At 38.0% G+C, this 16,861-nt stretch overlaps 1 protein-coding gene across 3 annotated transcripts; it reads left to right on the plus strand.

The window, feature by feature from the left end:
* Positions 1-358: 358 nt before the first annotated feature.
* Positions 359-16,403, plus strand: LOC116766108 (tyrosine-protein phosphatase 10D). 3 transcript variants are annotated; one of them, XM_061522711.1, is made up of 20 exons: positions 359-709; positions 1,819-2,074; positions 2,299-2,580; positions 4,225-4,328; positions 4,579-5,053; positions 5,454-5,563; positions 5,655-5,765; positions 6,229-6,553; positions 7,585-7,766; positions 8,665-8,779; positions 9,197-9,499; positions 9,571-9,650; positions 9,738-9,975; positions 11,998-12,203; positions 12,397-12,643; positions 12,797-13,330; positions 13,928-14,129; positions 14,271-15,112; positions 15,217-15,314; positions 15,535-16,403. In XM_061522711.1, exons 1-19 carry the CDS (start codon positions 551-553, stop codon positions 15,279-15,281), a joined length of 4,836 nt encoding a protein of 1,611 aa, XP_061378695.1. In that variant the 5' UTR covers positions 359-550; the 3' UTR covers positions 15,282-15,314; positions 15,535-16,403. The 3 variants fall into 3 exon arrangements, with proteins under 3 accessions (XP_061378695.1, XP_032511666.1, XP_032511665.1); XM_032655775.2 differs by having other exon boundaries at positions 15,271-15,314; XM_032655774.2 differs by lacking the exon at positions 15,217-15,314 and having other exon boundaries at positions 360-709.
* The last annotated feature ends 458 nt before the right edge of the window (positions 16,404-16,861 follow it).

The raw sequence follows: 16,861 nt of genomic DNA on the forward strand, positions 1-16,861 counted from the left end.
ATTATTTTAAACATTACCTGTTAAAGAAATGGAGAATAATAATTTCAAAACAACTCGTTAAATATTAACCTCTTTTAAAGAAATATGTCATTTATATTGCAAAAACATGGATTTAAAGTAGTATTTTCAAAAACCAAAATTTTTGATTCATAATGTTTATTGTCATAAAATATGACAGTGGTAATTTCTTAAAGTTACTAAAATACTTATGACATAAATAATGGAAAATATTTCTTAAAAGCATTTTATTTTATGTAAGCAAGAAGAATTTGATCTAGCGAATATTTTTTTATCTATAAGATCAACAATAAAATTCTGTTTTTTTAATGTATATGTCAAACGAATATCTAGTGTTGATTATTGACACGGGTTCGCGAAATCACTAGAAATATCAATATTCAGTGTTACACTTGTCAACTTGTTGTCTTATGTCTATAATGACATTTGTTATTTTTTATAATTATGTTTTGTGTGTTATAATTTCGTAAATCTTTAGTTGTAAATGCTTTTCTCCTGATGTGACGACATAACGTGAGTTCGCTGACCAATCATGCTTCCACGGGAGAAGACCAGCATTTGCTTAGAAGAGAAAGTGTCATGTGAAATCAGAGAGTCGCCTTCAATGATGTGGAAGAGGTCGATTGTGCAAGCGAGGGCTGGATATACACGACATTATGCTGCTATGATTCTAGTTTTAGCTTTGTTTACAGTAAGTTCCGTAAATTTTTTCGATTATAATACTTTGTTTAACTAAAACTTATAAAAGTAGTCATTTAATTCTTCTTTACAATTTAAATGTTAATCTTTATTCAAAATCCTTTCAAACTTTGATAGTATTTGATTAAGGAAATATTGCTTTTTTATAGAGAAATAGAAAAAATCTGAACATTATTAAATTTAAGACTTTACATCAAATGAAAGGTAGCATTATTATAAATATGCTGTCATGTCTGCCCCTGTATTTATGAACAATAAACAAAACTTAAAATATTTGTTACAAGATTTGAAATGAAAACTTTGCCAAAGTATTGACTCATTCATGAATCACATCACTTCTTTAAATTGTCATGTATACTTTTAAAAAAATTTGACTCTAGTTGTTGCAAAACTATTATTATCTAAAATTTCACCTATTTTCTATGTTCACTGCATGTTTACTTTATTTAATGTACTTTCTTATAAGTTATGTTGAAAAATAAAATATAAATAAAGTACACCATTATATGGATGTACCTATATTATTAAAAAAAAAAACCTCAAATAAAACTGTTTTTTTTTCTATTTTAATTTTATACTTTTTTTTTGTTTTATCTAGTCATTGTGCATAAGTTCTAATATTAGCGATCACTATGGGTGAAGATATATAAAAATTTAGTACTTATAAAATATATGAGAGAGATATTTTTCAAAATAATGTTTAATTTAAGTTTGCTGGTTGTTGGATCTTTAAAACCATTACATTTCCATGTGTTTCATTTTGTAATTACCACATGTCTCATTACACTATGGTTGTAAGCTGTTAAATATATTGTAACAATAAACTCCTTTGTTGCATTAAAATATAAAAACAAAAAAGGCAATTTGTGTTTTGTTCCCCATAGTGCATGTCTGTTGTATATCAGTTTATTAATTTTGATGTTTAAAACAGGCCACCAAATTTTTTAAGAATAGCTATAAAAGTTATTTAGACATAGATAATATATTAGTCAAAATAAAATACATTTCTAAAACTCATAACCTATACCCAAGACAATCACAACCACCTTTGTGTTAGTATAGCCATGCCATCAAGTACATAAATTTAATTTTATATCACAGTTATTGAATTTCCACGTTGAAGCTGCGGATCTAGTCATTGAAATCCCTGGCTGGGGTGCGGAGGGTGCTGATGGTGCACACTACCGACTCGACTACCGTCCTCCCCAGGGTTCGCCAGCGCCAAACTTTACTGTACCAGCTCGTGCCTCCACGATCAACTTCCAGGGTCTACCTGGCACTAAATATCATTTTATGCTATACTATTCCAATGCCACCTTCGCCGACCTGCTCACATGGAATCAAACCATTATTACGGGTATACTATTCAGATATTTTAGTTAAATATTTGTTTTATACTTTTCTATCAATTTCCTGACTTGCTAGATATTCTACAATGTTTTTAAAGAGTAGTGAAAATATTTGTAATTTAACTCTTATGCTAAAAATTAAACCAATGAAATTTTTGTTCAATGTTTTTTCAAATTTCCTTAGTAAAAACATTGTTTTAGAAAGGTCTATTAAAGGGATATCTGTTTACAGCGCCGGAACCTCCAACGAATCTGACAGTGACTTTGGGACGCAACAAGCAGGCAACTATCTCTTGGTCACCGCCGGCGCACGGCGACTACACCGGCTTCCGTTTCCGTGTGTTGCCGCCATCAGAAGGCGAGGGTGGTCCAAGGAACGTGACAATAGATGGCACTGGCAATTGGTCCCATGTACTCCGTGAACTAGCACCTGGTGCCACCTACCAATTGCACGCTTTCACACTACTACACGATAAAGAAAGCGCTGCCTACGCTTCCTTCAACTTTACCACAAGTCAGTATGGGAATTTCCAATATTTCATACATAATTGATCATGCCCAAAGTTTAGGTTTTTACAAATCGTTCAAACAGGAAAAAATACAATAATGTTGATATAAACTTTGTATATAAATTCAGATGTAACTAAAGATTATTAATATAGAAATATTTCCTCAAGGTCAACGAAACTCGTCAAAACCTTAAGTCAACGGTATTTAACGTCCATAACCAATCTTATAATTAATGTAACGAAATGAAATGAATATGTTAGTTTGAATTTACGTTTCATTATAGAATGTTTCAGTTTAAATACGAAACCTCTTTGTTGTAAACCATATCTTTTAGAGAAAAAAATATTTAAAGGTCAAATTTGCAGCCAGTGATATGTCCATTGACTTCCAACTACCTATATAAATTATAAAATAAAAAGAAAGGAATACATTATGATTTTTTTTTATTATAGAATTATAATTTTTGTATATAATTATTATTTATATATTTAAAATAGAAAAATAACATGATTAAAATATTTTTATAAATCACGTGTCAGAAAATTTGCAATTAAAAAAATTACATGGGATCAGAAAAAACTCAATAAGAATGTTTAAACATTCACGTCAAAAGTATGTCGACAATTTGTCTCCGCCATTGTTGTTTTTTTTTTTCGAAATTTACGTCAATAAACCATTGCAACTAATACGATTCATAAATATGTTCCCAAACGTTATAATTAATATTTTTAATGAAGTTATATTTTAATATTGTTTTAAGTGGATATACCATGTTTCGGATATTTGTCATGTAACATGTCTTTGTTTGGCGGATATCGTTCATCACCTATAGATTTCTCGTGTCTTGTGAACATGTCTAGCCCTTCGGAGCGGTGAAGGCAGCGACACGACCTCACGACACGGGACCGACACGCTGCCGTTGCGATCATCTCGTCGCATATTTAAACAGGTTCTATTTGTTTCGCTCTTCGACCCGGACGCTGTTATGTTATTATTTCGCCTCATTCGATGTTTATTTTAATGTAGATTCGTTCGCATGTATACGATTCGTACTGTCGCTATTTTGTTATTCTGTTACCAAGATACGACCTTGGGCCGTTTCTTTGTATTTTCGTTATGTTTATTATAGTTATACAGTTTGAAGTGATCGTTTTAAAATATTTTTTGCCGTTTATTTCCGCTTTATTGTCAGCATCTGATTTTGACAAAGCGAAACGTCGTTTATTTGATTTTTATCCTCTAAGGAGTCATATGATGTCACGTTCGTTCATGCATCTTTAAAGCTGACTATTATCATGTATGTATCATTGTATGATTGCATTTTACAATTGTCAATAACAATATAATATTCACTATTATTATTCTTCCATCGAAATGGTAGATGTTCCAGCCACGTCGCACTTAGTATTTATAGCTTCCTTATATAGTTGCAAAAATTGCTTGATTAATGATATGGGGAACCCAATTGACACCTTAAAGTTAAGTCACATGACTAGCGATATTTTTTATTGTTACCAGTTTTTATTTGTTACCATAGAGGTCAAAGTGCTAATGATGTTTGTATGAAGCTTATTTTCATTCTTTACTTTCAAGGTTTAAGTAGTAATAATATAATGTATGAATATTATAAATGTATTTTATATTTCAGAACCGAATACACCGGGAAAGTTTATAGTATGGTTCCGTAACGAAACAACGCTTCTTGTGTTATGGCAGCCGCCCTATCCGCCGGGCGCGTACACTCACTATAAGGTGAAAAATGGATTACATAAAATAGTTCAGCCCTTATTCATTTACTAACAATGTAGGTACATTACAAAAAACTAGGCAGATCTTTTTATTATAATCATGAGTCTTATTTATTTACCTTAATTGAGTTATATTGACTAACCATGAACACCACTAATATAGTTACAAACCTAAATATAATAATAAAAAATTATGAAGCTAATACTCTTAGTTTTATTTTTAAAGGTCTTTTCAAGTTTATAATATATTGCAGGTATCAATCGAACCTAAAGATGCTCGAGACTCGGAGTTGTATGTCGAGAAGGAGGGCGAGCCGCCGGGGCCCGCTCAGGCTGCCTTTAAAGGTCTGGTCCCCGGCCGGGCTTACAACATCTCCGTGCAAACCGTGTCTGACGTGCAGCTCTCCGCGCCGACCACCGCTCAATACAGAACGGTGCCGTTGCGGCCGCGGAACGTGAGCGTGGACCCCCGCAGGCTGACGGAGACATCGTTCAAGGTCACCTGGCTGCCGCCGTTGGAGCTCAGCGAGTTCGAGAAGTACCAAGTGTCGGTGGCGGCGGGCGGCGCGGGGGCGGGGGCGCGCCGCTTGCCCCCACAGCTGCGCTCCCGTGACGAGCCCCCGAGCGCCTCCTTTGAAGGACTCGAGCCCGGCGGCCATTACGCCGTCACCGTTAAGACTATGTCAGGCAAGGTCACGTCGTGGCCGGCCGCTACCGACCTAACACTGAGTGAGTAGAATTCTTACATATAAAATGACTAAAGAAATAAAATTCTAATTTTAAGGTTTGCGTTACTTGAAAGTACATTTTATAAAAACTTAAACCACGGTTAAATATTTCAAGTTCTGAATGAATATTTTTTCCATACAAACTTTCAAAACTGTGATAATTCTAATTAAAATAATACAATAGTCTTTTTACTTTGTCTAATTTTTTATTTTGTGTCATTCGACGCGGGATGTCGTATACGCCATTCACCATATACTGTCAATGTTTTCAAATGACAATTTTGTCAAAAAGAAAAAGTCTAGTCAAGTGATGAGTAGTGACCAAATTTATTCAGTGCAAAGTTTATTAAGGTTTACTTATTTCACACATTTCTAACAAATAACTCGCATGTAATTTCCAGAACCGCTGCCAGTGCGCGATCTACAGAGCCGTCTCGTAGAATCGGACGCGGGCGGAGGAGTATTCCTATCGTGGTCACCAGCTGAAGGGAGCACTCAGGACGAGTATAAGGTACATTAATTATAATGTAATACATTAATAGCATATAACATTTGTGATATTATGCGATAATGAGCTTTATGTTATAACAAATAAATTTCAGATTTCATATCACGAGACCGGTCCTTCGAGAGACGACAGCAACACGCTGACGACGACCACCACTAACGTGACCCTCGAGGCTCTGCTGCCGGGACGTAATTACACAGTATCGGTATGATATTACAGATTTACTGTACTTAACTGATAAATGGGCAAATATATGAAATTGCAGTGTCAGTTTTTGATATTACAATAACCGAATTTTACTAAATTCATATATATATACCCGCGACTCCGTCTGCGTAAGAAAAATAATAAGAAACCATGACAAAACTTTAAAGCCCCGTATGCCGTTATAATTTCGGGATGGTCATTGGGATCTTGAAAAAGTATCCTAAGTTACTTTTTATTACACCAGCTAAATAACAATAATATTATGCAAAATATATACGGTACATATACCTTGTTTTGTTTGTTTATTGGCCTGCCTGTCTGTTTGTTCCGGATTATGTCTGAAATTACTGGACCTATATTGACGAGACTTTCACTGACAGTTAGCAACGTAACGAGTAATTTAGGCTACTCTTATCTTATAAATTCTATTTTAAAATAAATCTAAATGGTACTTTTTAAAGGTGAGCGCTGTATCTCGTGGCGTCGCGTCTAATGAGACGTGGTCGTGGAGCGCCACTCGTCCGCTGGCGCCGGTGCTCCGTAGCGCCGCCGCTGGGACGAGGTGGCTCCGTCTGGCGTGGAGCTCGGACGTGAACTCGCGTCAGGAGCGCTACGAGCTCCGCTATCGTCGCCGCACGACGCCGGAGGAGGCCTACGTGACGCTGGAGACGAAGGACGCGAACGCCACGCTGGAGCAGTTGCAGCCGGGCGCGGTGTACGAGGTCCAACTGGCGGCCGTCAGTCACGGACTGCGCAGCGACAGACACACAGTGCTCAAACCAGTCCGTGAGTACCATCGATAGTCGAGTGTCAAGAAGCTAAATAAACCAAAAACTAATACTCACGAGCCACTTCAGAAACATATCATGACTAATATCGCTAACCTTTCTCACAAAATGTCCAACAAACCGTTTCACATTATAAGTCAATTCATAATGAAATCTTATATTTTCGTGACAACACATTGTAATGAATTTGTTTTTTACTATTACGAATTACATTATTACTTTACATCAGCCTTGCTCACGGGCAAACGAATAAAAAGTACCCGTGAAGCAGAGGCGTGTACAGAGATTTGGGGTAGGGTAAGCAGAATATGTTCGACAAAACGATACCAATTTTCATCATAGTTTCCTCCTCTCAAACATCGGTAAATTAAATAATAATACTTTCGCGAGTATTAAAGACAAGCGCCTAGAAAGACAAATGACAATATTCAATAATAATAAAATGGCGGAAAAAATATGAACAGTATACCAACGAATCAAATAGACCCGTTTCATTCGACAATTAACACAGTTTCTATGACATTTTAAAAGAATTGATTAAGGAAGCAGTGGCTTTCGAACCGTAATATGCATAGTTATAGCACACACACATGCAAACATTATCTTCATACCAACACGAGATTTGTATTATTTGTATTGAAAATATGCACCAAGTAGTTGTGTCTACGGCCGCTCTGGCTGGTCGATCGAAAATGTTTCGTTTTATGTTTATAGATATATATAGGTCCATTTAACAATTTTACCAAATCTTGAATCAAATGACATTTTTAAATGTCTGTAAACAATTAAACATTCGTATTGCGTATTGAATGATTAAAAGTATGTAAGTAAGAATTAAACAATGTACATAGGTTTAGTTGTGTGGGGGTAGGGTAAGCAGCGCTTACTTGTATCTATGGTGTGTACGCCACTGCCTTGAAGGTAATCAAAACTCACAAAATTATAATATTATCTAAAATGTACTTGACAAAACACAACATCGTATTTGATAAGTTATGATCAAGGTGTAATAAAGGTCATATCTTCCAGGCCCTCTACCGGCGGAGTGGCTGAACGTGGAGCGAGTGACATCTAACTCTGTTGTGGTTCGTTGGCGAGGACCTCACACGGGGTCACTGGCGGCGTACTCGCTCCGCTATAGGACGGCCGGACTCGACGCCCCCGCGGTCACGAGGCTGGATCCGCTCCCGGCTACTGTGGATCATGCTGAGGTTAACACACTAACCTTAAATATTAGTGAAACGTACTATACTCGCTCCTTAACTTGGTAACTACACGCTATCCATCTCAACCACGTATTTATATACCACTGATGGATCCTTAGGAACTGTGAGATTTATTAAAAATATAAGTAGATGATAATCGGTCAAATGACTCAAATTTTTCGTGATGAAATAAAATACTACAAATCCACAAGTAGTGCTCCTAAAATCCCCTTGGGTCCTTAGACTATGAACGAATATAGAAAAGCAACCACAAACTCGTGGTCCGTAATTCCTATTTATTAATACAAGTTACATATATGTATTTATTTCTTCCATAAAAAACTATTTTTTTCAAGTATATTCAAGACAGCAAATATTGTGATGTTAATTAAAGGAAAATATAATAAACAAAATATAAATATCAGATCATTGAGGAATCTTTTAAATCCATAAACATATTTAGTTAATAAGCGAAATTAATTTGTAGCCTTATTTTTTATGTCACTTTGACAAACAAGTTTATGGCCTGTCTGATGTTAAGCTGATAATATAGTTTGTTCATTGTCTTTGTTCTCTCCTTTACTGTTCTTCTGAAGAACTTCATACTGTAGTCCAACCTTCCCCAAAATGGATGATAACACCCCCTGTGGGCGCTTCATTCCTAAAAGGGGGCGGTAAGAGATTCAGAATAAAATGGGGTCGTTGTGTAGAGGCCTGGGTGGTGATTTGTAATTTCATGTAGCTAGGATAAGTTATAGTGGCTTGTCAGCAGGTGAAAAAAATAGGAACGCTAAAAAATAATTCAATCTCTAAGAGGGCAGCAGATAAAATAAGTTTCGGACCTCTGCCGTGTAGTCCCTTGGTAAAGCCTCAGGAGGACTAAATAATGTGCACCTGTTTACAGATCAGTAACATGACACACGGAGAGCGGTACACCATACAGCTGGACACCGTGAGCGAGGAGGCGGCCGGGGAGACGGTCGAGAGCGGCCAGCCTCTGAGCGCCGTGCACACCGTCCGTCAGTACATACATATAGTCTCTTACACTTAACTACTAGTTACTATTTAGTTTTTGCTCGTGACTATATCCGCGTGGTTTTCGATATTGTATTCAGAAAAATTTATAATGCTTAAAAATATATATGAGATCTTAAATGCAGCGCCATCTATATGTTGTGTTAACTAATTCATTATATAACTATTATGTCTCGATCCAGCAGTACTGCACAGAATTTCAGATAAGTTATAGCTCGTATGCTATTCCGAAGTCTAAGCTATAGAGTTTGAAAATTTTATTACAATTTGATGAGTAGAAGTTCTGAAAGAACAACTAACAAGTAACACCTATCCATCCAATCCATACATTCTCGTAATCTTTCTCATTTATAATATTGGAGGATTTAATTATGACATATTTTTGATTATATACTTCCCAGGTCCCAACCCTGTTTCTAACGTTGCGTTACTGGCTGATACTCGTAACGTTACATTGGAGTGGCCTCGGCCGGAGGGTCGGGTGGAGTGGTATGAGGTTCGCTGGTGGTCCAGCGAGGACGAGGCGGGGGGGTCCGCGGCGGAGGGGGAGGGACAAGCCTTACGCCGCGTGCCGGCCACTGAGGGCAGTCGGTCGGCGCGGGCGGTGCTCGACGCTCTGCTACCCGGCTATGGCTACGCGCTCGCCATAGCAGCACATTCGTACAATCTCTCCAGTGACCTGTTTACTATGCATACTCGTACTAGTGCGTAATTTTTTTGGTATAAATAAAAAAAAATCGTGCTTAAAAATATCATTATCATAATCTCGTTCCAGGACCCTTAATACAATCTGAAATGACCATCGTCAACGAATCCGATGACACTGATGACAACGACGCTCTTCCAGCCATTAGGGTACATACTATTTATTAAAAATACCATCAGTAAGTATTTAATATACCTTTATTTTATATCTTATTTTCACATATCTTATATTCACAGGTGATTTATACACGGACGCCGGAAACAGCGACACGATTCGACACGTATCGCTTTCGCCTGGAAGGCAGCGGCGAGGGCGGTGAGGCTGGCGAGGCTCGCTGGCAGGAGCGTGCGGCGAGCGCCCCCGCACAGCAGGTTCCCTTCCGCGGCCTCCGCCCCGGCCGCCTCTACAACCTGTCGATGTGGACGGTCTCCCGGAACGTGACCAGCCACCCCGTGCAGCGGCAGGCCCGACTCTGTAACTATACCGCACTTCCCATTATGGTGTAGGGCTGCGCTAACCGGATTATATATTAACTATAGCACAATAGGGCTGCGTCTTAACTACATTCCTAACAGTCTTATATGAGAATCTCCTTGTGGCAACGCAACCTTATGACGCAGATACGGTGATAGCGCTGACGTTCTTTGTGATTGAGATCTATGTGCGGCTTTCATATAACGACATTACGTCGACTAAAACATTTAGTATTTCCATGTACAATACTGACACATATTTTTTTTATCCAAGTCTTGGAGGTGTTGTGATATCTATCGGATTGTGTTTTGGTATATGTTGTGGTGTAATTAGTTGTTATTAATTAATGTTGCTGGGCATTTATTGTATGTTTAGTTTTTATACGGGATGCAAAAACAGTTATAAATTATTAAAGAAATAAATATAAATCGAGATGACACATCTTTGTTTTACTTCATATTAGAATCTACATTACAATTGATATTTCAGTAAGTAAATAATAGATTATAATACATTTGTCCCGTTGCCTTTTAACTAAACCAGTACATTTCTTAAACTTCAAAAAAAGGTCAAATATTGACTGTACATACACATATATTATATAACATAGAATTTTTATAATATATTTTTATTGTCTTAACATTATTATTTCCATTATTATTCATAGTGCTTTTATTTATTTATTTTTTTTTTTTTCTAAAATTATTGCCATATAAAAGTTTAGTTCAGAAGCAGAAATATATCCAACACTACAATACATAATAATGTTCTTAAGGAACCATATTTTTTATAAAACAAAACAGATGAAGTAGAAAAAAAATTGTGTTTATTAAAAATTACATTCAGATAACTTCCTGAGAACAAAATTACATCAACATCATTATTCTTATTTTTTAAGATTTTGTTTTAAAAAACTATTGCGCTAGTTTGAAAAGGGAAGTTGCTATTTAAAACTTATAAATAATTGAACCAAGTAATGTCTTTATTGTGATTCTGTACAAAAATTTAACTATAAAAATTACAATAACACTAATTTTAATTGGGATTCCTAATCTCTTGGTGGAAGCATTTATAATACACGAGTTCTTTAACTCAACTACACAGTAACCACATTTTATAATGTCTATATTCATTATTACTAGTGCTATAAAAAAATTCTCAGCCACAAACAGTTCTTTATTTGAAATTTACTTGTAAAGAAAAACAGTAACTACATATAGTAATTGTGTACGGGCATATATTTTTTTGATATGTTTATCCAAGATTACACATGTTAATTGATCTGTCTGCAAGTTAATTGAGGTATCCTCCTGCTTTGTTTTCTAAATATTTTTGTTTGTTTACGGTTTTCTTAATATAATAATTAAATTACTATTCCATTTATTTGTGAAATTAATCAAAATCGTTGTTCACTTAAAATTTCATTGCAAAAGTAAAGCAAAAATTTATTAACTGTGGAAATAAAAATCGGATGGTTAGTTATTGGAATCAATCATATAAATTTAGGCAATTAATGTTATTATTTTTTATCTCACGCAAGCAATAAACTCAAGCACGCCATATTTTAAAATCGATTTAATACAAAACTATGTGGCAACATTGTAACCTCATAACCCGTAAAATTAAACAACCCTCTTAAATTAAAAATATATGTAAAAGGATAATATAATATATATATATTTGTATCCCGTTTCAGGAAAACTAATTACATTAACAATATTATATTGGCTGTCAGGAAATGTCAAAGCGACCGGGACTTTCAAAGCATTTTTTTTTTTCGAAAATATTATTCATTGATTTTCTCTTACTTTATTTCACATCGCTGTCTAAGTAAAAGCAAAAAAAAAATATCTTTACCAAAAGTCCACCCTGTTATGGATATATCTATAGAATTTCTAATATGTCTAGTTTAAGATACAATGATAATGAGGAAAGGAATAGATAATCAAAATAAATCAGCTTACATAAAAACTAATATGAAGAGTTACACTATGTTAACAAAGGCATGATGTGTCACCGCAGACCCTCGGCCCATAACGCAGTTGAACGCGACAGAAGTCGGGGCTCACGAGTTAACACTACGTTGGGACCGGCCGGCCGGGGACTACACGGACTTCGAGGTGCAATACCTGGCAGCGGCCGACCAGCTCGAGACCAGGACGACATCGGAGCTTGAGCTACGACTCGATGGACTCTCGCCATACACGCTATACACATTCACTGTAGTCGTAAGTACACTACTGATATATTTAGTGTAATTTCGTCGAACATTGTTTGCTAAATAATTGCCAAATCGTTCACAGAGATTATATATCATGATATTGTTTTTTTCTTAGATTGACAATGACAATGCCATCACATGTGTTGACGGTAAATGTGAAAGTGACTGTCAAAATGATAATTGATTGATTTTAATTTCAGGTGAGGTCTGGGAAGCCTGCCACTATCCTGATGTCTTCCCGGGCCCACTCGGCGGTGGTCCGCACGCTCCAGGCCCCGCCCGCGGCGCCCGTAAGGTTCCAGCCGAGTGACGCGACTCCTACTGAGTTAGCGTTCGCCTGGGACCTGCCCGCGGCCGACGCTCACGGCCTACTGCGCGGCTTCGTACTGGAGTACGCATCAGTCGATGACCCCTCTGACATACACACTATTGAGTTTTCACCAGACGGTAAGTTAATAAATTTGAGCAAATTCGTAAAATTTTGTTCTAAAATAATAATTTTTTCAACGTCACAAAACCTATGTATATTTTGGCTCAATGAAAAAAGTAGTCAGCATAAATAAGTCCGTTACATGATATTGAAATACAGTTATGATGTAGCTCGTTCGGGTCGCGTGTCTGGTTTGACGGCTGGCGGAGAATACGAGTTCCGTCTGTCAGCGGAGTCCGGCGCTGGTCGCGGCGCGGCGGCGCGGTGGAAGCAACGAATGGCGATCGCAGCCCCTCCCCGGCCGAGACCGCACGCCCTGCCCGCGGAGGTCGCCTCACGACGCACGTCCTCCTCCGTCGCCGTGCGGTTCCGCTCCGATTACTTCTCAGCGGCGAACGGAAACGTAACGGGATACACGCTGGTGGTAGGGGAGGAGCCGCGCGAGGACACGCCCGCGCCGCTGCCGTCGTGGCGGGATGTGCACCGTCTGCCGCTGTGGCCGCCCTACCAGGTCACGGAGCCCTACTACCCGTTCCGAACCTCGGCCGTCGAGGAGTTCGTGATAGGGTCGGAACGCTGCGAGGTCGACAGCCCTCCATACTGCAACGGACCTCTCAAACCTGGCGCTCGTTACTACGTCAAGCTGCGGGCCTTCACTGCCCGCGATAAGTTCACGGACACGGCCTACACACTAGTATACACCGGTTAGTGACGGCTCCATCCATCTTATCTGTGTTTATCGTTACATCTAATCGCCTATTAGAAATGCTATAAATCGCTATCTCTTATCGCCATACGCCTTTCAATGACGAAACGATTGTTTGAATAGATAGGATTTTTTAAATTATTAAAACCTAAAACATCTTTCAACGTTTAACTCACTTTTTTCTGTGTATACTTTGAATCTTTCTAAAAGTTTTTACATTTTGAAAAACTATTCTAGAGAACATTAAATATCTAGGTTATAACGATCAATTGTGTAGTTTCGAATATAAGATATCAAAATGATCGCACAAGTAAGTGGTTGTAATCATCGGCTGGCGTCACTGTGTGCAAGTGTTTCTTTAAATGGGTACGACTTATTAATTATTTATTTGACTTTGCAATAAAATGTTAGTGATTATAGTTAACGAAGTATACATCGTTATAACCACGGTTCTTACAAAAATCACATCTTAACTGTACCTGGATATTTTATATAATATTCCTGTGTACGTACTTTAGACTTTTGAAAGTCAACTCCGAAATCCCAATGGTCTAATCATTGATATAATTTTTGATTGGATTATTTTGTATCTCAGAGGCTGACAACACTGGGTGGATCGCGGGAGGCGCGGTGTGTGCGGCGGCGCTGTGTGCTGCCGGGGCGGGCGCTCTGGTCCTGCGTCGACGGAGAGCCCGCGCGTCGCCCACCGCAGTCCCTGCGCCACAGGCCTCCAGACCTGTACGAGTGTCGGACTTCATAGATCATTACAGACTCATGTCTGCTGACTCGGATTTCAGGTGAGCAACAACCATACACTAGACAACCATGATGCTAGTTAAAACATACAAAAGCTTTTATTGGCAATTTGAATTTTCTTTTTGTTCATTTATAATAATACTTTGTATCACTTAATCACGAGTTATTTATATATCGTCTAGATTTAGCGAAGAGTTCGAGGAGTTGAAGCATGTGGGGCGCGAGCAGCCATGCACGGCCGCCGATCTCCCCTGTAATAGACCCAAAAACAGGTTTACCAACATCCTGCCCTACGACCACTCGCGTTACAAGTTACAACCTGTGGATGACGAGGAGGGCTCCGACTACATCAACGCCAACTACGTGCCCGGACACAATTCCCCCCGCGAGTTCATCGTGACCCAGGGTCCACTCCACTGCACCCGAGACGACTTCTGGCGCATGTGCTGGGAGTCCGGATCTCGCGCCATAGTCATGTTGACCCGCTGTGTAGAGAAAGGCCGCGAGAAGTGCGACCGCTACTGGCCTTACGACACGCGGCCAGTGTACTATGGAGACATTGCGGTGACGTCACTCAACGAAAGTCGCTTCCCTGACTGGACAGTTACGGAGCTGGCGGTGTGCCGCGGCGCGGAGCAGCGCGTCGTGACGCACTTCCACTTCACCACGTGGCCAGATTTTGGAGTCCCGGACCCGCCGACTGCACTGGCCCGCTTTGTGAGGGCCTTCCGTGAGCGTTGTCCGGCGGACGGTAGGCCTGTGGTGGTGCATTGCAGCGCTGGGGTCGGCCGCTCGGGGACGTTTATCACACTGGATCGAGCGCTGCAGCAGCTGGCCGCTCACGCGGACACGCTCGATATATTCGGTATGGTGCATGCCATGCGCCGCGAGCGAGTGTGGATGGTGCAGACGGAGCAACAGTACATCTGTATACACCAGTGTGTGGTGGCAGCACTAGAGGGCGCAGACCTTGCGCCTCCTTCACCGCCGCCCAACAACCATCATCTCAACCCCGCCTTCGAAGGTAAGTTTTTAATATGTGCGAAAAATGTAGCCTTTAAACTATTTTTATAATTTAATATAATAAAACAAATATTTTGAACCGGATCTATGGTGACTATCCATTAGGGAGTGTTAACTGTAAGGGATCAATAAAACATGCTGTGGTCATTGGCATGGCAGGTGGTGGGTAACCGGTGAGACGAGGCGGTTAAGGAAGATACAATGTGAGCGAGCATGACACTCTTGTTTGTTATGAAGGCCCGATGACACTATCTCTCAATATTCGTTCGTTCTCATGATCACAACAAGCGCGACGGCCGCCTTACGATTTAACCCATCACTAAAATCTCATTGTAGAACACTCTTTCCGCATTAACCGAGCGAGTGATTTTTAACGCTCGACCAGTACCGAAGCGTCTGGTTCATTGGCATTATTAATTTCAGACGATGAGGGGATCGCGGAGTCGGGTATGTGACCCGCATGATGTCGTAGCGCCCCTGGTTATCACAACGGGGCCTTCGGGACCGGGGAGGGTCACGGTCGCGACACACAGCATTGCATTTGAGAAGACATCGCCCTTCCATTTTTTGTACTTAAATTGTAACGTTCTCGTCGCCGTCCAGTAGTTTTAAGTTTTATATACTTTTGTAAAAATGTAAATTAGTTAATATGGACCAATCATGCTGATGTGCATATAAGTTAAATATGTTGATTATGTAACTCACAATCAAAAACAGATGACTGCTCGTTCAATAGCATTGTTATTAAAATTACACCAAGACTTAACTTATCAGTTAATAATAATATCATGTATTTTATTAATTATTTCAAGTCAGTCATTTCACATTTTATTAAATTGACTTAATCTAAGAGGCAATTTTTTTTTAAATATATAAATATAGTACTAACTTATATTTTGTGCTATTGTAAATAAACTTCGTATATACTGTATTCTAGAAACAGTGTTGACAATTAAGTAATAGTCGGTGTGTTCAGGTAAATTTATGAATATAACTTATGTTTATATGGAGTCTGTACTTATACGTTTAATAACATTAACATAATTATAAATGACCATTTGAATCTCAAAATGTACTTATACAAGTTTTATTGTTAAAAAATTGTTATGGCATTTGATTTTAGAAAAAGTTATTGGGAATGTTTAGTGAATTTTTTAGGTATGTAAGCCATGTAAAATTCGCAATTGAAAACCAATTGAGAATTGGTAACAATTTTGCAATAACAACGCTTTAAATGTATTAACCTACCATTTATCTTATACTAGAAATATACATTATTTTATTACTTGTTTTATTCGTATTTCTATATCTCCTTTACTTATATTATCTATCGTATAAAATATTGCTTACCAAAAAATAGGACACATGAAATAAGAGTTGCACAAAAATGGGTTTGGTACTAAATATCGCTAAATTAATTAAAGTAATTTTATTTTGGATCCCATAATTTAATTAAGATTACGATTTTCAATACAACGTTACAAATAATTTCTTTATTTAGTTACCTATACAACGTTAAAAATAAATAAATAAAAAGAAAATACATATTGATATAAATATATTTTCACAACTCTAAAAGCATGTTCGATTTCAAATATATTTTTAATTACTATTTTAACAAACAAATACAAAGCAAACATTTTTGTCTGAGCAAGTCAAATCATACCATTTTTTAAATTAAGATTCTTATATTTTATATTGTGTTTGGTTCCTAAACGATTGATAAAAGAGCGATTTGTTACAAAAGTAT

Source organism: Danaus plexippus, chromosome 15 (genome assembly GCF_018135715.1).
Source record: "Danaus plexippus chromosome 15, MEX_DaPlex, whole genome shotgun sequence".
In the NCBI taxonomy this organism is placed as follows: domain Eukaryota; kingdom Metazoa; phylum Arthropoda; class Insecta; order Lepidoptera; family Nymphalidae; genus Danaus; species Danaus plexippus.